The sequence below is a fragment of the Equus quagga genome, chromosome 5 (assembly GCF_021613505.1).
Source record: "Equus quagga isolate Etosha38 chromosome 5, UCLA_HA_Equagga_1.0, whole genome shotgun sequence".
Lineage (NCBI taxonomy): Eukaryota > Metazoa > Chordata > Mammalia > Perissodactyla > Equidae > Equus > Equus quagga.
This window is the reverse complement of record NC_060271.1, coordinates 115926554-115951438: the sequence shown is the minus strand read 5'-3', so window position 1 is coordinate 115951438 and position 24885 is coordinate 115926554. Positions and strand designations below refer to the sequence as shown.

General features: G+C 48.5%; 1 protein-coding gene across 1 annotated transcript in view; it reads left to right on the top strand.

Annotated features, from left to right (window-relative positions):
* PLB1 (phospholipase B1) overlaps nucleotides 1-24885 on the top strand; it is a 127238-nt gene that overhangs the window by 31973 nt on the left and 70380 nt on the right. The window contains exons 7-17 of the mRNA XM_046661319.1: nucleotides 1879-1969; nucleotides 2294-2345; nucleotides 4099-4185; nucleotides 8000-8062; nucleotides 8848-8927; nucleotides 9863-9938; nucleotides 10848-10943; nucleotides 12024-12080; nucleotides 17861-17932; nucleotides 18371-18445; nucleotides 20536-20599. Coding sequence (XP_046517275.1) covers nucleotides 1879-1969; nucleotides 2294-2345; nucleotides 4099-4185; nucleotides 8000-8062; nucleotides 8848-8927; nucleotides 9863-9938; nucleotides 10848-10943; nucleotides 12024-12080; nucleotides 17861-17932; nucleotides 18371-18445; nucleotides 20536-20599 — 813 coding nt within the window. The remainder of the gene's footprint in view (nucleotides 1-1878; nucleotides 1970-2293; nucleotides 2346-4098; nucleotides 4186-7999; nucleotides 8063-8847; nucleotides 8928-9862; nucleotides 9939-10847; nucleotides 10944-12023; nucleotides 12081-17860; nucleotides 17933-18370; nucleotides 18446-20535; nucleotides 20600-24885) is intronic.

Below are 24885 nucleotides of genomic sequence, written 5' to 3'. Positions count from 1 at the left end.
CCTTTAAATGGTAGGAAGAAAGAAAGAAAGTGATATATTTGTGGTGTCTGGGAAGAGGAGATGTACTTTAGACCCTGAAACCACAAATACAGCTATTGCTTTGCCTGATTTCTCAATTTGTCTCCATTTTTTGGTTCTTCATTCCCCCGGCAACAAGGCCTCACTGCCCTTCTTTAAGCCCAGAGTGACCAGAAGTCCCACCTGGCCAGAGGCACCACGGAAGGCAGGGCAGTGAGGGCAGATCTTGCGCCTGGATGTCCTCAAAGGCGGGACTCACTTGTAGCTGCTGGTGAATCCAGCCTCCCTAATGCAGGGGAAAGGGGGAGGATGGGGTGCCAGACCTGGAGCCAGCTGGGTGGCCGAGCCGCAGAGGAGCAACTGGTCCTCCAAGGAGAAAGTGCTCCAGGCACATCAGGTCCATGCAGTTGTATGGTGGGGTTGGCCCAAGCCCCATTTGGCTCAGCCCACTTCAGCTCACACCCCCCCCCCCCCCCCCCCCCCCCCCGCCAATCCCAGAACTTTAGAGCTCTTCCAATCTAGCCATGCCCTCACCCACCATGGCCATTTTGCAGATAGAAAAACTGAGTCTCGGGGAGGTAAACAGACTTTCCCAAGGTTACATGGTCAGTATATGGCAGATCCCTAGAGAATCCAAGTAGTCCAGACCCACAGCCTGTGTCCTTTGTTCTGACCCCACTGGGAACTCAGAGAGAGGCAGCGAGGACTGACCAGTACAGAGCGGACCTAAAACAAAATGACAGGCAGATTTGTGTGAAAAGATCCAAGGTCATGTTTGATCACAAAGAAGCAATACAATACCAACACTTTTAATTTGGAAAGCAATTCTCTTTCAAAAACCTACCACCTGATACTCGCGTTTTGTCATTTGTCCTCATGGGCTCTCCTGAGGTGAGGGAGGGAACGTGGTCCTCCCGCACCCCCGCCGCCTCACGTGCACACACAAGCGCACACACTCTCATGCTGCCCCTGCAGTCTTCAACCGGCCTTGGAACATTCCGTTCTCTCACCACATGTAGGAATGGACTCCTTCTGCAAGCCAGTCAGGGCTCAGAAAAGGAAGCTCATTAGTTTGGGTTGAGGATGAAGATCAAGTCACACGTGACTGAGGTGGCTGCCCAAGGAGACAAAGCCAAGTGACCATCTCCTGACTTCCAGCCCAGCTCTCCCACCCCTACCCTCTCTGCTGCCTGCACGGTGGCGTCAGCTGGATTCTGCACCCACAAAGCCCCAGGCACTCCGGATGGGGGAGAAAGGAAAGGGGGAGTGGGACGGGGGCGGAGGCATCTCCCTCGCATGACACTCTTCCCGATCTGCCCTCTCCTCTCTTGGGAGCAAGATACAACTTAACTGCTCCTGACTGCGCTATTTTTAGTGGTCCTCTGGCTGTCAGCTCTGGGACATGTGTTCCCCGGAGCTTTCCCACCCCGCTGTCACTCTCTGCAGGAGGGAGGGGGCAAGGAGGCTGCCTGCCGGGTCCCTGTCCCAGCACACTTTCCCTAAGGAGTCAGCAGTGCTTGACGGTTAAGAGCTTTGGCCTCCGAGAGCTCTGGTTCAGATCCCAGCGACTTCGGTTAGCCCTGAGGCCTTGGGTAGGTGGCTTAGCTTCTCTCAGCCTCAGTTTCCCCATAAGACACTTAGCAGTGGGCCTGGCCTAGCACTTGACAGATGCTCATTTTTAGCTCCATTCACTTCCAGGGTCCTCCCAGCACCGCCGCCCCTCCCCCTCACCCCCCAGCAGGGTGAAGGCTGTGCTTTGGGGAAGGGGCAGCAGCCCTGGCTCCTGACCCTAGAGGGGTCAGTCTTCACAGGTGACCTCGAGCTCTCAAGGCCACAGCCTCAAACCAGCTCTCTCTTTAGTCCTTTCAGATGTCATCAGACACTTCAGTCCCTCTGTTCTGAGGCCCGTGTGTGCCCCTAGGGAGAGAGTGATACCCTCCACTGGTGCTGAGTAAGTCCGTTTTCTGGCTTTCTCCTGCTCATCCTGTCCCAGGCATCTAGAAGGAAGAATTGGGGGGTGCTGACAAAATCAGAGTGGCTTAAAAGTAGAGATCTGGATTAAACGAAAGTCAAATGTGTCTCCTGCGTGGATTTCAGTCTGCCTGATGGGCCTGATTTTAAAATCATGTCACTATCTGCCCTCCAGAAGCCAGGGGTGGTGCAGTGTAGCCTCAGGCTCAGAGACTGTACCTGGGCTGGGGCGAGGGGCAAGCTTCCAGCCCTCAACGAGCTTATATTTAACTGGTTTTTCTCTCTGCCCCCTCCCTCCATGCAGAGACTTATGGATTCAGGCCAAAGACCTGGTGAGGAGCATGAAGGAGAACCAGGTAAGGATCTGGCTGGCACTGTGGTTGGAGCTGCCTGGCTTTGCTGCGGGGCAATTGGACCAAACACACCAGGTGGTGGGGGCCCCGCGGCCACCATGCCCTGACCGCGGCACCCGTGTGGCCTGGGTGCACCAAAAATGCTCTTCCTGTGGGGATTCTCTGGAGGCCGTTAACGCAGGGACCCTTCTTGTGTTCACAACGCTGTTCTGCCAAAAGTCAGCCGGTGGACTAGATAACTTCTCACTTAGGGAGGTGGTTGAGAGCTTGGCTTCCAGAGGGAGACCAGTGTGAGGGTGAATCCTGAATTCTCCACCTATTAGCTGTACGATGTTGGGTAAGGCACTTAACCTCTCTGAGCCTCAGTTTCCCCACCTATGAAAGGGGGGCAATAAAAGAGCCTGCAGCACAAGACTCAGGATTAAGCCAGGTGTCTGATGTGCCTGGCACAGAGGCAATGCTCAGTGAAAGCCTATAGCTGTCATTGTCATTGAAGTGGCGATTGCTGTTATTATGGGTTACTATGCTCATTTTAGTTCTTAGGTGGAGGCCTCTGTACTATACATCTTGGGGCCCTGATACCCACTCTCCTAGCAGTTCAGACACTCTTTACTTGGTAACTCACATGAGTTTGTATCAAGCATCCTCCGATCTTTTACACTCTCCTCTTGGGCAAGTATCAAATCAAGGCAAGCCTTGCTGCCAAGCTGGCTCTAACCAGGCACTGGGCTTGGACCACTGGAACCGAGGGAAGACAGTGTCTTGGCCAACCATCATTCATTCCAGGGTTCAGGGATTAAAGCTGGGTCATTCAAGGTTATACAGGGACAGTGACAAGTGCAGGAGCTACGCTGTAAAGAGTTGGTTTCCCCGTAACAGGAGAAATCCAGAATTTCTGGAGTAATCATAACATTCCTGAGAATAGCTGGGAGGTCCTGAATCCAACCCCATAATTTTACAGAGGAAGAGGCTGAAGTCCCAAGAAGTCACGTGACCTGTCTGACTTCACACAGCTAGTTGGAGCTAAAATCTAGAGTGTGATTCACAGTTCAGTGCTCTTCAAGCACACCAGGCTGCCTCCTAAATGTTCCACAAGTAACACATGTTCATTGTAGAAAAATCAGAAAACACAGATAAACAAAATGAATATTAAAACCATCCTTCAACCTGATACCCAGAGATAATTGCTAACACTTGGTGTATATTCTCTTCCATATTTTTTCTAAGCACATTTATCTGTATGTATTTTATAAAAAAGGGATGTTACTAGATGTAGATGCTTTTTATAACCTGCTTTTCTCAATATAATATTTCCCAAGGCAATAATTACATTTTCCAGCATCATTTTAATAGCTACAGTGTTTCATCTTAAGAATGTTCCACAATTTACACAGCAGTCCCCGATTTCAGCCATTTATGTTGTTTCCAATTTTTCACTCTTATGAACAAGGCTTCTTCACTGTAGGTAAATCTTTCACGTATCCCTGATTCCTTAAAATACATTTTAGGAAATGGAATTGTTGGATCAAAGGGTATGCCCTTAAAAAGAAGTTTTCAATATACTTTGCCAAATCTCCTTCTAGAGAGTTAAACAACTTTAGATTCCTACCATATACTTCCTCTTTTAAAAAGAAAAACCCATAAAGATGATATTATGGCTGTGGGTTACGAGATTGAAAGACGTAGAAAGAAAGATGTTCTTTTGGTGTCAGGTCTTACCATTATCTCTTTTTCATGCTGTTGCCCTTTTCTTCAGCAACTTGACTTTCAAAATGACTGGAAGCTCATCAATGTGTTCTTCAGTAATGCAAGCCAGGATCACCTATGTCCCTCCACCCAACAGGTAAACAGCAGGCTGGGAGGCAGAGGGGTTGCAAATGTGGGGATGGGAGCAGAGTGAATGAACTAAATCTGCTCCTGTCAGGCTGGGCCTGGTGGCACCTATTTCAGAATTAGGCAAATAGACAGAAAGATAAACAAATGGATATAGACATCTAAGATCTCAAGGGACCATATGCAGGGACAGTGTTTTTAGCTACCATCTTTCATGTCAGGAAAAGGAAATTGAGGTATAGATAAGCTGAGTCAAAGATCATTCTGCAACGGAGCAAAATCACCTTCCCGGTCAAAAATGATTTTGCCTGTTTTAACACTGATTTCGTGTAAGTACTGAATTTTGGAAATAAAGTAGGCTGTGTACTCTTGTCATAACCTCTTGGCCTGTAGACTCTAGCTGTAATGAGAAGCTTGCTGTTTTTGTAGGCCCACTGTGTCTTCCAGGCACTTTGGCTTTCCTGGGAACAGGACATGAAAAATGTGGCTTTATTTATTATTTATGTAGGTGACTACCTATGACTTAAGTCTTTTTTGAAGATTGTCCAGGTTAGGATCAGTTGAAAGTCTAAGGAGTGGTTTAGAAATCTAGGCTGTGATGACATAAATGGCACACAGACTCTCCTTCAGGAGACTAAAGCCTGGTTGCCACCAAGGTGGTCCTGCCATGGCGTCCAGTTACCTGTCCACTGTCCTTTCAGCCACCTTCCAGAACCTCTGCCAGGCTGTGGCACAAGAATAGGTGAAATTTCTTGAGATGCTGTCCTCCTCTTTTCTGAACCCCTTTCCCACAAAATACACTCTTGTTTTCCTCCAAATGCCCCATGCTTCCGTTGACTCCTGACCCACCATCAAATACCATTCCTTTTGTGATGTTTGGCCCTGGGAAAATGCAGATGGAAGGCCACCTTCCCTAACCAGCTCTTGTTGAACAGTATACCTGCAGATCTCCTGGGTTTGTAGCATACAGATATTGAAGGTTTATTGTTCTGCTTCACCATCTGTTTTTGCCCATGCCAAATGAAATTTACAATCCATGTTCATTCTCTGCCCCACCCCACTTTGGTCATTATGCACTCTGCCCTCGTTCTGGTCATGATGGATACTAATATTTATTCATGAACGAAGTGCTTAAACAAGTATTTAGGCATTGCTGCATTCCTCTTATATCTACTCATCCATCCATCCATTCATCCGTCCATAAATTATCATATTCATGCATAAATTCATTCTCTCACGTGTAGGCACATGCTATTGTATTTATGATGCGTTTGTTCTTGCTAGCATTCCTTTGATTTTTTAAAAGTTTGAATGCATTCATTGATGCCTACACTCATTCATGAGTTCTTCCATATACCTTATCTCGCATTCAAGCATTCCTGTGTGAATTCTTGCATTCTTTCATGTATTTATGCCTTCAAGCACTCTTGACTACGTGATGCATTCCTCTGTGCATGCATCTATCATTATTTACTTTTATTAACTTTTAGTTACACAGGCAATGTACAAATGTTTTCTTCTTTTGAAAAACTAAAACATTACCATTAAAGCTAAAATACCATTTGGCTACCGCCTCCAATCCTCTCCCTTTTTATTTCCAAGCCTTTTACATATCTATGAATCCTAATATTATTTTGCGTGTGTGTGTGAATGAGAGAGAGAGATTTAACATAAATAGTATTCTATCATGTGTATTATTGAGCAATTTTTTTCACTATTTTTCAGATCTAGTCATGTTAATACCTATGGATTGAGTTTATCCCTCTTACTTGCTACATAGTATTCCATTGTGTAAATTCACTACATTTTATTTCTGCATATCCCATTGATGGTCATTTAGGTGTTTCTAGTTTCTCATTATTATAAACAGTCTTGTTCATTTACTTGAAGATGTGTGCTTTTTTAAATACGGTGATTTTCAGATTGTAGATTGAAGTATATTAGTGGGTCAAAAATCAGTTTTAAAGATTACAACCAAATTTATAAACTATAAAATATTAGAGTTCATTGCATGTAGTAGAGCAAGTGTTGGTTCGTGATTATTTTTGCTTCATTTTCTACTTAAATACGTGTTCTAGGTTGCAATGTGAAACATGTCTCACACTGTGGTCATGGTCAAAATAGCTTGAAGAAAAGTACTTAGAGCAGGTTCCTAAGCGTGGCATTTCTGCTCATTGGATATATACACCTCTAAGTCTTGGTTGGGACTGCCTGATGCCCTCCAGAGTGGCTGAACCCATTTGTGTCCCCCCAGCATCTGAGAGCACCTGCTTCCTACAACCTTCCCAATATCTGTCGTTATCAAACTTAATGATTTTTGTCAATATGTGACATTCCCTCAAGACCTAGTCATGTTGATATATATCGGTTGAGTTCATTCACACTTGCAACCACATACTTTTAATTGGTCATAAATGTATGACAAAAGTCATCATGCTTCACAGCCTTCTTCTGAATCTGGAGGCAAAAAATATAAGTAGAATTGTGCAAGTTATTTGGAGAACTAAGCTTTTTCCTGACTTTGGGTTCAAGGAGGTGTTTATTATACGTGACCCTATACAGGAGTGACATTTTATAGGAGCATAACGTCTTCCACTAAGGAACAGGGACAGCTGGTGCCCCACGCGACAGCCATTCCGTGTCTGGGGTGACTGGGTGGCCCCGACTCACTCTGCAGTGCTGAATAAGCACCTTGACTGAGGAGCCTCTGAAGCAGGGTGCGCCCTCAGGGGAGAACCGCCCAGGGCTTCCCCGGTTTCCCTGGGGAGGGTGGGTGCCCTGGATGTGGTGCAGGTGGGCAGTGAGGACGGTTCTAGACAGACTTCCCAAGGCTCTTCAGAAGGGAAAGTGAGACACATAGTGTCATGCTCAGGCAGAGACTCGCTTAACTGAAGAAAACTGGTCTGAAGCTTTATCACTGGTACCGCAACAGAGCGGCTACACCGGCCTCTAGAGATAACCTCACACGGAGGCAGGGACGTGGGGTGGGGGCTGCCCTCCGCGCAATCCCAGCCCCAGTGATTGGCAGCTGTCTCCAGAGACACTGCCTACGTCCCTCCAGGAAATAGAACAGCTCCTCTGCCTTCCTGTCTTCCTGTCTGAGCCAAGTCGCCTGGGGGGACAGCCAGTTTGCAGGCAGCTCAGGGGTCTGTCATGTTGTAAAGTTTATTTTTGTTTTTTGTGTTTTGGTTTACATTGAAAAGGTATACCTTTTCGGGTGCTCTCATTTGCTTATTTTCATTACCTGCAAGGAATTGGGTGGGTAGGGGGTGTCTTGAAACACCACCCAGTGACGGGAGCCCTCTCAGCCTGTCTTGGGGGCCCTCTTCTTACTTGGGGCGAATGTGGCAGGGAGAGATCTGCTAAAATCATGCCACGCAGAGATTTCGAAGCCCCTCTGGGTCCTTAAATCCAGGGGTAATGTATTCCCCCTTTGGAACAGATTTTCTTCAGATAAAAGTGATTCCCTCAGCCTTTGGGAATAAGTTGGATCTCCCATCCCTCTGTGTGGGCTTTAGAATTGCCTTGACCTTGAGTTTGCCCTTTCCTGACAATGAACTTCTCATCTGGGGGAGTTTGGTTTTTCCTGATGGGTGATAGTTGGGGAAATCAGAGAATGGACAGAAAACCCAGGACGCTCTGGGAACTCTACACTTGTTTGTGGGAAACTGGTGTCTGGATGGGGCCTTTGCCACCATCACCTCAGCTGAGGGACTGGGGGGCGGGGTGGGGACAGGCTGGCCGTGAGCCTGGGCGTCCTTACCCCTGTGTCCCTGCCCCCACCCCCGTCTCCACGTGCACTCTGCATATCTCTCCTCTTACAGGAAAGCCGTGTGACGAGTGGCATGGACAAGCTGACTAGAACCCTGGACTACCTGCACCAGGAGGTGAGGCTTGCGGCTTCCCCAGCTCCGTGGGACACACACCCAGAGCTTCCTCACAGGCACCTTCAGCAGCCAAAAGGAAGCTGCCCTTCCCAGGGTGGGTGGGGCAGGTTCTGGTTTTCTCTCGAATGGCCTCCACTGGGATGGGGGAAGTGGACTCCTGTGAGGGAGATCAAGACCCTAGGGAAAGGGAAACCCGGGAGGAGCCAGTCTCCTCACCTTTCTGATGAAAACGGGTCAGGTATAGAGCTCTTCACTCTTCCAAAGGATGTTTCTGAGAGAGCCTTCTGGGGAGAAGAAGGAGTGGAGCACAGTTCTCCCTGGGGACTCGGTGAGCCCCCTCTTTCCTGAGGCCTCTCTCTGACTGAGTCTGGGGCACTGATGGCCTCTCTCGAGCGACCATGATAAGCACTGCAGGTCCTGAGACTCCAAGGGGAGTTCTGTGGCTCTCACATCCCCTTGGCTTCCCTGGGGAGTCGGCTTTTCAGTCAGAGAGGGTCTACTGTCCCATTGCCACAGTGGTCCTGCTCCTCTGATGACACTGTGCTGGGGAGGTGCCCTGCCCACCATGAGGGACAATGAATGATGCATTTCTGGAATGACACAGCTGGCAGCTTTGGACTGACACCAACCAAACATGTCCCAAAGGGGCCACCTGTTTAACCAAGGAGAGGCCTGTTGTGCTCAATGAGACCCCCAGACTGGGCTCAAACCAGGGATTCCAGAGTAGCCCCTGGACAGCAATGGTGACTTTGCAAATGCTCATCTTCTCCCTTGTATCCTCCTAGGTCCCCAAAGCATTTGTGAACCTGGTGGATCTCTCTGAGGCAATGGGGGTCTCTCCCTGGCATCAGGGGACACAGCTCAGGTAATAAGGGAAGTGGAATGGGACCAGCATTTGTTGATTGGCTGCCACGCACCAGGCCCTGTGTGTGTACTTCATGTGCTTTGGTCCTATGAGGGTGATCCAAAAAGGATAGAGGCCAAGAGAGATTAGTCGTCATGTGCGAGATCTTGGCCAGTGAGTGCAGAGTCAGGCTGGGGGAAGGGCCCTCTGCCAAGTTTTGTTTTGGGGACTGAGTTAAAGAATGAAATATTCAGTCTGGTTGAAGTGGTGCCAGATGGCCTACCCCCACCAGAATGATTAGAGAGTTTTAAAAACAGGTTTGGCACAACATCTATTTAGCCAAGAAGCGATACTTCTGGAAAGTGGAAAGAAAAAAAATTAACCTAAATGTATGTTATCTTCACAGGACTTGATTCTCACATATTTCTGAAATTTTTCCTAGAATTTAAACTCCTTGAACCCAAATCCTAGGATTTATGGCTTTGCACCCAAAAAAGAAATTCATATGGAAAAAGTCAGGGCAGGGACAGCTGGAGGGAGTGACAACAGAAAGGAGAGGCCAGTGCTGAGAGGAGAGGAGGGTTTGAGGAGGAAGGAAGCACAGAGGAGGGGAGGGGACCTGGGGGTGGGTTTCTGGTGTGAGGAGCAATGAGGGGAGGCGGTGTGTCAGGAGATGGATGAGAGGGAGCTGTCTCCACATCCCTTCCCCACCCCAAGGAAGGGACAGCCGGGCAACCAGATCTCCACAAGGTACCAACTCTCCACTCTACCCTTTATTCTCCTCAACTTTTGTTCTCTTTCCTTCCTTCACTCACACCCTCTAAGACTTCCAACTTCTCCTTCTCCGCTCCCTAAGCAACTGCCAGGTCCCCCAGACCCCTGCTTCCCCCAAGGGACAGCCTGAATGGCCCTACCCTGCATCCACGCTCTCACTTCCGGCCTGTTTTCACCTGCAGCCCTGCAGCAGAGCCCCATGGGTGCTCAGAGGAGACCTCTAGGCTGTCTAAGGCTGTGGCACAGTGGTCCTATCAGGTGAGCCCGTTCTGGGAGACTGGCTGTTGGCTCACAGGGGCGGGTGGTCATGGAGGAGAACCGGGGGCTGGTAGGAACAATTAGGGTACAAGTTTGCTAATGTAGAACTTCTCCAACTGAATTCAAGACTAAGAGTCAAGAACCATGGAGCTGCTCTCAGTTCACTTCCGGGTGATGATTCAACTTTCTGCATGTAAAGTGGAGACCACACTACTGCAGGGGTGGGGTGGGGGACAGTGCTGGTACTCCAGGTGAAAGACAGTGGAGAACTTGAAGATTCATTCTGAAATGTTTTTGGTCGTCATCACTGCTCATACCACTGCATCTGTGGCTGCTGAGCTAGGCTTGTCCCCAAGACTACCGTCCGAGGACAACTCAGGCCTCCCACAGATGTGCTTTCTAGTTCAGAGAAGAGACCCCAAGAGAGTGAGGATGGCTCAGCGGAAGCCATCGTCCCTCTCAGCAAACAGCTCAAAGTGCAGTTCCTACCTAAGTATCAACATCATGATTTTTGTTTAAGAAAAAAGTTACACACTAATCTACGTGGCACTTCTTCCACATCAGAAATGACATTTTTTAGGTAGTTAATGGCACACCTCTCTATAGAACTTCACCCCTGAACAGAGTACAGTAAGTGGCCCTGGCCACGTGCAGGGCTGGTGCACACCTTTGCCTCCCAGAGGGTGTATTTCAGGTCTGTCACGCTGGGGCTTCAGAGGAAGATGAAAACCCAATTTAGTTAATCAAAGGGCCCCAAAGTGTAAGACACAAAGAGCTTCGAATAGCACTGAATTCAGCACGTGATGGGTAAACCTGACAGAAGGCTGCTGAGGACTCCCTGGGAGGAGCATGGGCAGGCTGGGCTCTGCTCCTGCTCCTGGGTGCACATCTCTTCGCTCCCCTCTGCAGGAAAGCTGGGAACGTCTCCTGGCCTCCAGCAAGTATAACGAGCAGGGGTCCTTTGCAGTGGTTTTCCAGCCCTTCTTCTACGAGACAACCCTGTTGGTGAGTGAGAGCTGCCGTGAGGCCGCAGGAGCTGAATCAAAAGGAGCCTGAACCACATACCCTCTCCCTCTCCCACCCTCCCCACTGCAGAAGCCCCAGCCCAGCTGGGCTTCACTGAGCCCAGGATATATAGTCCTGGAGGGAAATGCTGCAATATTCTTATACTTTCCTGACAATTTCCCCAGGGGGTTGGACAGCCCTATGAGGCAGGTTCTTAGAGGCAGAGAATCCTAGAGGTAAAGAGCATGGACCCAGCCAGACTCCTGGCTCTGGAATGGGCTGGCTGTGTGACCTTGAGCAAGTTGCTTGAACTCTCTGTGCTCTGGTTCCTCATCAGTGAAATCAGGTCTATTATCAACATTCCATCCCTCTAGGGTGGTTGTCAGGATCACATGAATAAATACATGCGAGGAACTCAGAGCAGCGCCTGGTGCTTGGGAAGCCCTCAGTGTCTCTTAGTTGTGATGATTCAGGATAGAATTTCTAGGACACCACACCACACTCCTCCCTCTGCATGCTCTCTACATCCATCCTGGGAGGGAGGGTAGTTTGAGTTCCTCCCCCCTAGGTCACTGGGCACATGCCCCTCCCCCCAGTGGGGCCACTCAGACCACGAGCGCTGTGGGGGTCCACATGTGCTCACTGAAGTCTCTGTGATGCCTCTGGGGCTTCAGCGCTGTGCGTCTGGGACAGTCCCTCCCTCAGCTCCTGGCTCCGGCCCTGTTGGAGTCATCGTGCCGCTCTAGGACTCCAACGATGTTTAAATTGTGGTTTAAAGGGAGGAGGAATATTCGGTCCCATTCCCCCTACTCAGATCACACCCGAATCACTTCCCTGTCACCACTCCTTGTGCTATTTGGTTCCCTTATGGAGAACCCCATGAAAATGAGGAGCAGCCAGACATTTCACGTGTTCCTGCAGGCCTGACCCTAACAGCAGTCCTATAAGTGCCGTCATTACTAGTGGGGAGGGGCTGAGGGAAAGAGTCTGCGTGGATCAGGGCCACCCCATCCCAAAGTGCACAGCAGGTCCAGCCCATCCTTGGGGGCACACAGGGGTCCTTATCTGCTTCTTTTTCAGGGGGAGCAGCCACTCCAGGATCCCACCACACTCGCCTTGAATCTCTGGAACAACATGGTGAGTGTCTGGGGTCCCAGGAGGCCACCGTGCTGGCCTTGGGCGTTGGCCCACAGAAGGAGGAGCAGGGCGTCTACCACCCTGCCCGCCCTGCCCATTACTCTGACAGAGGGGTCACAGGGCACCAGCAGGATCCCAGGCCGATGACTCTGGGCCCAGGGATCCTCCCATGCCCTGTGACAGCCCAGCTGCCACTGCCTGGGAGTGTCACCTCCTGGTCCCAAGGGCAGGCTCTCTCTGGGCAGCCTCAGTCCTGCTCTTCCTGGAGGCAGGGAAGTTCCCTGGGAGTCCATCTGGGAGACTTCACTTGGAGTGGGGCACTAGTGATCCGGCTCACATTGCAATTCCGGTCCAGCTTTCACTTACTTTACACTGAGTGCCCTCGTGTGGTTTCAAAGGCCCAGGGTGGTACCTGGGATGAGTATGGACTTTAGAGAGATGAAGACCTGGGTTCAAATCCTAATTCCACTTCTCACAAGCTGCGTGAATTCAGGGTCTCTACTCCCTTTCTGCAAAAACCAGATCATAACGCCTGACCCCACACATGTCAAGTGTGCAGCTCACTCCTGACCCACAGTGAGTTCTCAGCATGTACTGGCCCTTCTTACTGCAACTATGACAGGCTTTCCCAGACTCCGAAGGTCCCCCAGGGCTCTGGGGGTTAGTCAGTGGATGGAATGTAATGTCAAAACTCTGAACATTTCCAGGGCACCAGACAGGGACCTGACTTTGCCATTTATTTTATCCCCATCCAAGCTGTCCCATTTTTAGAATTCCAGTGACAGAAACTTGGTTTTCTTCTTCCTCGCATTAGAAAAATTTCTCTCCATACCTTCAATTGACGCGCTAAGTTGAGGACCATGAGCAGCTGCCTTTCAGCCCTCACCAGCCAAGGCAGAGAGCGGGGGCGGAGGGGGGCGGGGAGGGAGTGGCCCCAGATAGCCAGGTCAATGGAATCACACTGTCCTTTGGAGAAGGCGTTAGATTTCTTTGAACAAGGACCCTTGTTAGTGAGCCTGACCCTTGGGTGGGATATTGCCCCAGAAAATCACTTTTCTGCTGGTCACCTGTGAAGGGCAGAGAAAAGGAACCTGCCCTGTCCTGCAGGGGCTGCCCTGCCTTCACCCCCACCCCCACAGCGGGAAGGTCTGATTATTCCAGCTCAGCCAAACCTGTCCCCTCCTCCTACATCAGCTTTCTCCCAAGCAAGCCACGGGCACCTGCAATATGCTCTGCCCTATGCTAGGTCCAAGCAAGATACAGGAGACACCAAATGGCTTCTGGTTTTATGAGCTTAGGGTGTATGCGGAAGGGTCAGTCACCTTGAGGAACAAGATAATGTGCTGGACTGTGCACCCAAAAGCAACAGGGGCAAGAGGTCAGAGCCCCACGAGGATGGGATTCCAATTGGCTTTGTGGGATGTGTCGGAGGAGGTTGGGTGGACCTTCCCTGGCAAAAGGACCTTTGTGAGCAAAGGACTTGGAGAAAAGAAGGAGCCAAATGCATTAGCAAGGGGCAGTAGGAGGCTGGTCTGATACAAGAGGAAACATGGGGATAAGGAGGCCCTGAGAACAAACGAAGCACCTTGAATGCCAGACAGAAGGACGCTGGAGAGAGCAGACCCCAGGGAAAGGGCTCCTCTTCCTCTCTTTCTCCTTTCCTCTGGCTACTGACTGTCACAGGTGGTGGTGGCAGCAGTGATAACTGCCTGTATTGAGCCCGAGTGATGTCCTGTGCATTCATTGGGCACACAGCACACACAGTGTCCCCTAACCCACTTGAGGGTGAGGATGGGCAGGTGCACAGAGGGGAACAGAAGCTGTCACACTTGAGGCCAAAGGACTGGGACACGGTAGGTGTCACAGGGGCTCTGAGGAGGAAGAGGCAGCTATCCTGGGTGGGCATTTACCTGCCCGACCAACCACCAGTCATTTCCCAGTGAGAGTCCTCAAGGGTCCTGCAGTGGGACCAGCAAGGAGGGAGGGGTCTCTCCAGAGGTGTCTGCCCCTGGCTTCCTCATGGGCAAAATCCAGGCTATCCCACAGCTCCGGAGTGAGCGCAGCAGAACACATGGACCGCTCCTGCAGGCACGGGTCAATCCATGAGAAATTGGGAATGGAATAGCAAGTCCCATGGTCTTTCTGGGCCTCCATATTCTCTGCTTGCCAGCCTCAGAGGGCCTTGGGAAAATACAGGAGTGGCTCACCCTTGGGTTCACTCCTGTGTCCTCCCAGGGACACAGGGAGGCCGGGCGTGCCTCTGCCTCCACCTCCGTGAGTCTCTGCTGTGTTGGGCTTACCTGAGACCACAGAGGTAAAAGCCACATATGTCCATCCATGCCCACATTCGAAGACACACAGAGCCCCAACGGAGGGCTACCCTCACGCGTGGGAGCAGAGGGGACAGCAGAATTGCTGCAACCACAGGGGCCAGGTTCTACTGTGATAAAAAACAAAATTCCAACAGAGTAAATTTGAAAGTTTAATTGGCTTTAGTCAACGATTCAAGAATGGGGCAGCGTCCCATCCAGCAAATCAAAGGATGCTCCGAAGAAGCGTACAAAATGGCAGGTTTTTATAGGCAAAAGGAGGGTGGGGTAAGGAAGCTGTTAGCAAAGACAAGAAAGGATTGTTTCAGGCCAGGATACCTTCTTCGAGGGGGAAAGGAAGGCAGGGGTTTTATGCAGATCACCTCACTAGTGCTCATCAGGACATTTCAGACTGACCATTAAAGACTTCACATTCCTAGGATGCATTGAAACTGTAATTAAGTCTTGGTTTGCTGTCATGGGGTCAAATGACTCCATTTGGGGCCTGTTATTTCTTTTTTTAACAACAGCTTCTCTCCTGACCACACTCCAGGACACAATGGTGGGTGAGGCTGTGCAGGGGCCATGCCAGCTTCTTCTCTCCCTTGACCAAGCCTCAAAGTGTGTGTTAGGCTCCCAGGGCCAGTAAAGGAAGACCCCACACACCGCCTGCAGTGGTGGTGAACCACCCTGTTTCTGAAACACACTTGGAACCATCCCAGCTGAATGAGCCCCGGACTGAAGCTGAGCTCCCGGCACAAAGCTGAGGAGGATTTTGTGTTGGGGACATAATTCATTCCCTAGGCCCTTTCTGACTCCTCCTCAATAATTTCTGATAATTCTTATACAGCAGTAGTTTTGAACAGACCCACCTGTGGGGAACTTGATTGCCAGATCCTTCCAGCAATCACTGACCCCCACCTTATGCCAAGCCCTGTGCAAGGTGCTAGAGCCGTGAGTAGGATGAGAACACTCAGCAATTGCTCACATTCGAGTGGGAATTTGCTACTCGGAGAGAATGTCTAAGGTCATCCCTCCCATAGTCCAGTTAATTTCAGGGTGGCAGGGCAGCTGTGCAGAGGAGATGTCAGCAATTAAAGGACTGAAAAGTCGAGTCAGCACAAAGACCAGCTCTGGGCGTCCCCACCCTGGAGCGGACGTGCATTCGTGTGCAGCCCAGGGTGGCAGGAGAAGGAGGGACACACAAGGGATCATTTGAAGTAGTGGCATCATTCTCCATCCTCTCTGAAGATAGATGAGGACAGGGGGTCAGAGTGAATGTAAAGAGGATTAGTGGCAGCAGGAAAAAATGTGGGTGACTGATAAAGAGACATTTAGGACAAGGTTCTTAATGAGTTTGTTGAGAAAATCTATGAATTTTCCTTCTGTGAGGTCCTTCAAAAATAGGCCTTGCTATGTCCATTCTACCAGAACCATTAAGATGTTGCTGTTTCAATGTTTCTTTCCAGACCCTATTATTGATTAAATTCTTGAAAATTGGGAGAAGAGAAGAAGGCAGGCCAGACGACATGGGGCCACCAACCCAGGCCCACTAAACGCTCCCTTTCAGGCAGCTCTGAACATTCTGGTGGGACCTCCCATTTCTAGGAGCGTCCACCATCAGAATAAAACTGAAAGAAGGTGGGGAGCCCAGTTCCTCCTCCAGGCCTTAAGCGAAAATGTTGCCACTCCTTTTCCAAAAGGTTAATTACACCCTCTTATCTGACGCTGTCCATTTGGCTGAAAAGCCAATCCTGAGAAGGGTAAAGTTCTTTCCTTGCTTCTACTTTACTGGGCACTAATGCCAGGATAAGATATTGCTGAAGAATCTAAAATCCTGGTGGAGGATGGCAGAGCCTGTCACGGAGCCAGACAGGGTGCTCCATCCTGGAGCCTCCTCCTGTTGTCCCCTGTCAAGGTCCTTGGAAGGGGACATGAGGGACCAAGGTGCCATGGGAGCCTAGCATCTGTGGGCATTAGGACTGACAGCAAACATGAGGGTGCCAAGCGGCAGGAAAATGGCACATGCACAAGAAAATCTGTGATCTCTCAAAGCCACTGCATTTTTCTTTTGTGTTCACATATACATTATAAATATTTAAAAACACAAAAGGAGCTAAAATAAAACTCTCCCCCATCGAATTCTTCAGCTGCCTTCATTTTTGCATCTTCCCTTCAATACTTTCACCTGAGTTTAGCATCTGCCGGGGCACCATACACTTTCTGCCTAGGTTGCCAGATGGGCTTCAGTTATCGTCTAAAGTAGCTGCCCTTATCAGAGCTGATACCATGTCACTCATTCCGGAATCACCGGACACTCTAGTTGTCTGTGTGTGGGGGCTGTGCTGTGTCCCATGTCACTGTTCCTGCATCCTAGTTTAAGACATGGGACTTGACCCAGGACCCATAAGTGGCTTCACTTAGGGCTGTCTAAGCAGGTCCCAGGTAACAGAGGGTTTCACTCCCGACCAGCCATGGGTTTACACCCACAAAGGGAAGGGGAGCTTTACACAAGGGCTGTGTATTTGCCCCTCCCTCCCATCCCTGCTCTCCTCTCTGAGGGAAATTTGATCAGTGGGCCAGCCAGCAGCTGGGCAGCCAGGAGGGGGGTAAGATGTCAAGCTGAGTAACTGGCCACTGGATGATCAGGAAGCTGGTGACCCACTGAGGGAGATTTAGTTGGAACCAGGACACTGTCCTAGTCCCAGCTCAGCCTCTCTGGTGTTCAGTTTCCCCTTCTGTACTTCAGGAGAGCCAGCCCTGGTGTCTAGTGGTTAAGATTCGGCACTCTCCCCTCCACAGCCCAGGTTCATTTCCTGGTCAGGAAACCACACCACCCATCTGTCAGTTGTCATACTGTGGCAGCTGAGTGTTGCTGTGACGCTGAAAGCTATGGGACTGGCATTTCAAATACCAGCAGGGTTACCTGTGGTGGACAGGTTTCAGCGGAACTTCCAGACTAAGACAGACTAGGAAGAAGGACCTGGCCACCCACTACCAAAAAAGTTGGCCATGAAAACCCTATGAACAGAAGCAGAGCATTGTCTAATAAAGCGCTGGAAGGAGAGAGGGTGGCACAGAAAGACCAGGCAGGGTTCTGCTCTGCTGTACGCAAGGTCGCTAGGAGTCGGAATCCACTCCATGGCACTAACAACAACCAAAACATCAGGGGAGGTGGACTAGGAATCAATGATGCTCTCGTGCAGAGGGCCTCAGTTAGAGCGTGCATCAGACTCCCCTGGATGGCTTGTTAAAACAGAGAGCTGGACCCCACCCCCGAGTTTCTGACTCAGTAGGTCTGGGGTTGGGGCTGGAAATTTGCGTTTCTAATGTGTTCCCAGGCGATGCTGATGCTGCAGGTCCAAAGTCAAACTCTGAGAAATGCTGGGCTAACGCTTCTTTCTCAGTGGTACCCTGGAATGCTGCCACCTGTGCAAGCTTTTCTGTTCTAAAGATCACCTTCTTTTCTAGATGGAGCCAGCAGGACAGAAAGATGAGCCATTCAGCGCAAAAGAGAGGAGGCCGGTGAAATGTCCTTCTGAGGTAGGCAAGGACTAGGGAGGGGAGGGAATCGCTTGCTGAACTGGGGAGAGAGATGGAATCACCACGTGGGCTTGGCTGTGAAGCGCAGTCTTCCCCAGCTGAGACATTAGCCCCATTGGAGTCTTGGGGCTGTTCTTCTGGGCCTGGGCACAGCTTTGCACACTTGGCACATCTAAGGTTTACACCTATGGGCCAGGAAAGCTGTTTTAGCAGAACTGAGGCTCCCTCCACACCTGTAGCCTAGGGACGTAGGGACAAAGCCACAGCTCATCTGGCCCCAAATGTGAAGATGGGTGCCTAATATGTAGTAGGTGTGTAATTAATGTTGCTAAATAAATGGATGAGAGGTATGAATATTCCAAATTGGCCAAAGGCATTGCTGGATGAAAGGATATAGATTTCTGGGTCTTGGTTACAACATATTACCTTTCTCTGCAGGAGAATCCCTATCTGTTCACCTACAGGAACAGCAACTACCTGCCCATGTCACCAAAACTCCATGAGAGGCTTGAGGTATGGAGAGATTTTCTGTGATTGACAAACATGCAAATGAACCAGGGGCCATCCCCTTGCTGAGTCTTTGGAAACTTCCACACAGTTCTTCACGTCCTGGAATCCCGTGGGAAGGCTGGGGAGGGGGAAGGACCAAGTGTGTGGCTGTCCCCTTGGTGCTTGAAGCTCCGTCTTTAGAACAGCCTCGGTAACCAGCACCCTGTTGCTTCACGGGGTGTGTTGGGGTGCTCAGCACTACCAGCTCCCCATCTATTTTGATGTAAGACAGGACTCTTCAGGCCTTTTCGAAATCTCTAACATGTTCTTTTAAACTCATCTGAGCCCTTAATCCAAGAGAAAGTTAAGAAAAGGCAGAGAAATGTGTTGAAGCCTGAAACCAGACAGCATAGAGCCCAAAGGCCTCAGAAGTTGGCCAACACCTACCCAGGCCACCTCACACTTACTCACGTCTTGCTTATTGCTTATCTCATGAATATTTTTCTGATACTTTCTGGCAAGGTTAGATAGGGCACCCTGCCTTCCTCTGAGGATCTAAGAAACTCCTGAAGGCTCATTTCCTCGTTCTCAGAGGACTGGGAACTGATATGGGTAGAGACAAATTCGGTCCTAGTGCCATCCCTGCCTCCCTATGGCATAAAAGAGGGGGGAGATTACTCCAGGGGGTAGAGGCAAAGCTGAAGACCTGGGCCTTTACCACAAAGCCTGAGCAACACAGCGTGAAAGATTCTTGATTTATCAACTTGTGCCACACTTTCTAACTAATATCACAGCAATGAGGATACATCTGAGAGGCAGCATGGCACAGTGAGTGAGAACTGGCTCTGGGTTCAAATCCAGATTCTTCCACTTACTGGCTCTGTGTCAGTGGGCAAGGTACTTAACCTCTCTGCCTTGGTTTTTTAACCTGGGAAATGGTGATATTCATAGTCCTACCTCATGGAGTTGCTATTAAATTGTAATAAGTTAATAAGTATAAAGCATGTATAATAGTATCTGGAGTGCCATGAGGTCTATATGTGTTGCTGTTATTATCATCTAAGAAGGAGTGATACGTTCCTTCAGGAAACATTTATTGAATACCTGCTGTGTACTACTAGAGTGCAAGCTCCGTGAGGGCAGGGACTCAGAATAGGTCCCTAATCACTATTTGTTGAATGACTAAATGGGCGGGTGGGACAATGGATAGATACCAGTCATAGGAGATAAAAATACAAATAAAATACATTGCTTGTCCCAAGGAACTTGGTCTAGTGGAGTTAACCAGCAATTACAGCACAATGTAATAAGTGCTGTAATTGACTTTTCCATGGGTATTCTGGGCACCCAAGGAAGAGCAACTGACAGAAAGGAGAGAGTTGAGAACGCTTCCCAAAGAGTACCCACGGCCTCCGCCTTGAAGGACAAGTAAGGTTGAGCCAGGCGGATGGGAGTGTGGGCAGATGGAGGGAGGGGAAGAGCAAGGGAGAGTGGAGGGAAGTGCTTAGGCAAAGGATAGAGGTACGGAGAGTATGGGGAGCAGAGAAAAGGGCTGATGGTTCAGAACATCCGGGGGCCTCTCAGGCCACACTAAGAGGGTGGACTATATGCTGATGTTAACACAGACTAGAAATGTGCTGATTCAACCAACAAATATTTATGAGCATCTACCATGCACGGTTCTAGGCTCTGGAGATACAATAAACAGACAAAAATCCCTTTTTTGGCTGAGAATTTGGGCAAGTTGAGAATTTGACCTCGTTATATTATGTTGAGAGAGAAAGAGTCCTCTAGATGGATTCAGAAGCTGGGGAGGAAGCCACAGGACTGACAGCGGTGATGCTGTGAATCCTGCAATATTCCAGGCAAGAAAGAACAAAGGCCTGAACTTAGGCTGAGGTAGAGGGACGACCGGAGAGGGGACAGGATCGGGAGCATTTGGGAAGGATGTCGTGGATACTTGGGTATGAGTGTTGAAGGAGAGGAAGAAATCGTAAAAGATACTTTGGTTTCTATATTAAGTGATATTTTCCAAAATAGAGGCCCCGCTTTTTACCCAATTTCCTACATTGCAAGATCCATCTCTCCTTATTTCTTTGTGTGTCTCATTTTAGGTGAGAGAAGGGACGGAAATCGAGTGCCCTGACAAGGACCCCTCCGACTCGATTCCCACCTCAGGTACACGGCTTGAGTCAAGTAATTGTTAATTTCATTTGAGGCCCCAAGTCATCAAAGTACGGAGCAACCTTAAGATGACAAGGGCTTTCCACACAATCCGAGACATACCTGAGAGGTGTTTCAAGGACAATAGAAGTAGCTCTGTATTTACATTTGTAAATTCATGCCTGTGTTTCATTATTTTTTTAACCAAAATACATCATTATCAGAAAACATTTTCTAAGCATTAACTGTGTGCCACACCATGTTCTGCAAGGAGCCCAGTGTTAGTTGAGTGAGCTGATGTCACTGTCCCTGCCTTTAAACCTTGATGAAGTGAATTTGTTCTCCAAAAAGCAAAACTAGCTTTAAGCAGGAAGCAAAAATAACCAGTCCACACTCCACGTCAGACCCATATGCAGAATGCACTCAAGCACCACACAGAACAGGAAAGCACCCTGTCTGAGGAAAGCGTCATTTTCACTGATTCTCAGTATTTCCAAAATGACTGTTGCTGGGTCATGAAAATGAGACTCCTGGAATGTTCTAAGTGGACACCATCCCAAAGAACGGCTGCCTAAAGGCCGAACCTCTGCTTCCAGACAGGCCAGCCTGGAGGGCTGTGTGCATATAACCGTGGGAGGTCACAGGAGGACTGCATGGTGACCCTCATGACTCAAAAGATCAGCTCTGAGCATTTCCGCAACAGTGTGATGGGTGCCCGTGCATGGTTCTGGAGGGTGACTCGTGTTCGTTGATTTGTTCACTTGATCATGCATTTATTAGGTGATTGCCAAATGCCTCCTATGTGCCTTCCAGGAGAGAAAAGTAAGTTTGGGGATGTCACAGTGCCTAGAAGGAATCTTCCAGGGATGCACATCTTTGCAGTCGGATGGTCTCCTTTTGCTGAGTGTCAGCAGAGCAAATAATTGCCTTGGCTGTTAGCCACCCCTCCACACACATCCTAGCTCTACACCCTGAAATTAAGCCAAATTACTGGCAAATAAGTTCAAAATCTTCTCACCAAAGCTTTGTTTGTATAACTGAGTCTGGCTCTAAGTTGCAGCATGAGATAGGGGATAGAGATCTTACACATGCAGTCTTCAGACATTTCTCTCCCATGCTTGGTGAGAGCTCCTTCCTGTCCTTAGTTTACTAGCAGGACGTGAGCAGCAGAAACAAATTATTAGCTTCATGTGTAGGCGCTCCTACAGCAGAAACTCAAAGGTATACGTAGGTACATATGTATGTGTCTACAGAAAGAGAGGGAGAGAGAGAACTTAACGTCTTTGTAGCCATTCTCTTTACAGTGAAATAACATCCATCCCCTTTTTAATCTTATCATTCTGAAAGGCTGATCTATAAAGCGCTCTGCAATCTCTCTAGATTATGTTCCTGTCATAACAATGATAACCAACCAATCCATGAGAGCGTATCTCAACATCTAAAAGCCAAATAAAATGTGAACCTCTTCTTTATTCCCTGACCCTGAAGATTACTGTGTTTATCAGCACATGATGATGTAAGCACAAGAAATCTCAAGACCTTGAGATCTGAGGTACTCTAGTGATAGGAGCTGTCAGAATAAGCAGACCGGCAGATTTAGGCCTCCTGGATCCAACCAAGTGGGCGTGGGACCAAGACACGCACGCTTCCAGGTGGGTGGCAGCACTCACAGATGCACTTCTGAGTCTCACTTGAAAAGTGTCATTCAGAAAAATGGCCCCAGATAAGTGGACAATAATGAAAAACACATTTCATTACTGTGCATGATCTATGACTGGACATTTTAACCATACTTGTGACTGCAAGAGTAGGCAGAATGACTCAGCACAAGGCCACATTATGATTTTTCCTTGATAATTGTCATGTTTCTGTGAGGTCGTTCACTCTTCTGGAGATGGTGTTTGCCATTTCTAATCAATATGAAGGCATCCGATACATAGTTATAAGAGTGGGTCACTCTTATCTTTATACCAATGACTCACATGGTTGTTGTTAGTGCCATGGAGTTGATTCCGACTCCCAGCAACTCTTATGTTCAACAGAGCAGAACCCTGCCTGGTCTTTTGCTCCATCTTTCCACCTTCCGGTGCTATATCAGACATTGCTCTGCTACTATTCATAGGGTTTTCATGGCCAATTTTTTTGGAAGTGGGTGGCCAAGTCCCTTATCCTAGTCTGGATGCTCCGCTGAAACGTGTCCACCATGGGTGACCCTGCTAGTATTTGAAATACCGGTGGCACAGCTTTCGGTATCACAGAAACATGCAGCCACCAAAGTACGACAACCGACAGACGGGTGGTGTGGTTCCCTGACGGGGAACAAACCTGGGCCATGGCGGTGAAAGTGTCGAGTCTTAACCACTAGGCCCCCAGGGCTGGCTCAGCACATGTCTGCTGAACTAATCTGAATTATTGAGTAATTCTAATTCACCAAATCAACAATTCTCAGGGTTGAAAAACATCTGAAAAACCAACTAGACCAAAGTGTCTTTCATTAAAACAATTTTTCACTAAGACTATCTATAAAATAACTATTTTGCCATCATAATTATTTTTTTAAAAAAGCCTTCCTTGTAGTCCCCTTTTCTGGTGTTTCTCTCAAGCCAATCCACAGATACTCATAGCTAACCAAAAGAGATGTTTCAAAACAGGATAGTACCTCCATCAACAGGCCATGGCCCCTGGCAGCCCTGGTGCCTCACTCCCATGCCTTTGGTATGAGATAGATAGGGTTTTTTTATAACCATTGGTATTTGGTGGCCAAAAAATAAAATAAAAGCTTCTAATTTTTTCCTCCCAGTCAGTGCACACATGCAATTTGCCAAGTGCTGCCTCCTGTGGGCTTTATAAACTTCATAAATACTTGCATCATTTTATATTACTACATGGTCCCGTCCCTAACATAGATGGGATAACCAAGAAAAATACATTGGGTCTAGCAGCTGACTTAAGGTTTTCCTAGTGAGAAAAGGAGTAACATTGTACAAATAAGAGTGGCAAGAAGGAGCCAGAGGGGCCACGGCAGGCTGTCTATTGAAGATGGCTATCTTGACGTCAGGCTGCTAATTCCATGCAGAGGGAAAAATTCATAGTGTTGAAAATAGGGATCTACAAAGATAATCATATGCCACTGACACCAATAGTATGAATCAGAAAAACTCATTCATTTATTTGAAGCCATTGACTCCTTTCTAAGCTCTTGATGTCAATTATCTGACCCATTTAGCTAAAATGAGCTTTTCAAAAGCTGATTTGAAAAAGACCCAGGTTACAGCACTGGGTGATCATTAGGAGTTTCACTCCATTGTGAGCCAGCAGTGTGATGTCCAGTGTAGATCCCAAAGCTGTTTCTATAGTCACCCCTTGCTTATGGGTCTTGTGACTTAACCTAGCCCGTGACCAGGAAGTAATGACTCAGCACAGGGAGTAACAGCCTGCTTGTCCCTAGGCAGGACCAGCCTACGGAGCAAGTTCAAACTCACCCCAAGATGGCTGGATGAATAAGTGTTTCCCTTCCCCATAGTTTCCATGGTTCACAGCTTTGAGAACTGTCAAGTACCTGATACAGAGGCACGCACTTAGCTTTTCATTCAACTTCACACCATTCTTGAGCTCCTACCATGTGCAAGGCACAGAATTCTTCATATAAACTCACATTGAAGGACTCAAAGGCAGAAACAAGGTTCCAACCTTGTGCCAGCAGTTTACCACCATTGCAGGAGTCTTCACATGAGCCCCCCCAAACCAGAGAGCAAATGGTAGCAAATTGGGCAGCCCTAGCTGACTATTGCAAGAAAGTTGTTTCTCAGTAGGCCCCAGGGGGTTTACATTGCTGGGTTACATAAGACAAAACTCCAAAGTGCCAAGTCTTTCTCCTGGGTGTAAGTTTTCACGTATAGTGGGCAGTTTCCCCAATTCTATAGTCTACTGTTTCCTTGCTATTCGTGATATTTCATCATAGTTTGCATGGGCTTCTGATAAGAGGCCCCTTCTCTAGAAATCTTGATGAGTTAATGGTGTGTTTATCAACTTCTTTCAAGGTGGTGGACAGTCTGTACCAGATAATGCTTAGCTAATCAGCCCACACAAATTTAATCTTATCTCTAAATAGTTCTTTCCCCAAGGAGAGAAATTGCTAAAGTGCTTTACTGTGTTTCGAGGCTGTGCCTTTGTCATACATGATGACAATAACAAAGCTCAAATCAAGATCTACAGAATATTAAGCCAATGAAACGTGTTGGGCTCTATGTTAATAAAACCCCAGACAAGTCAAATGCCTCCCATCCAGGCTTGGCTCATTT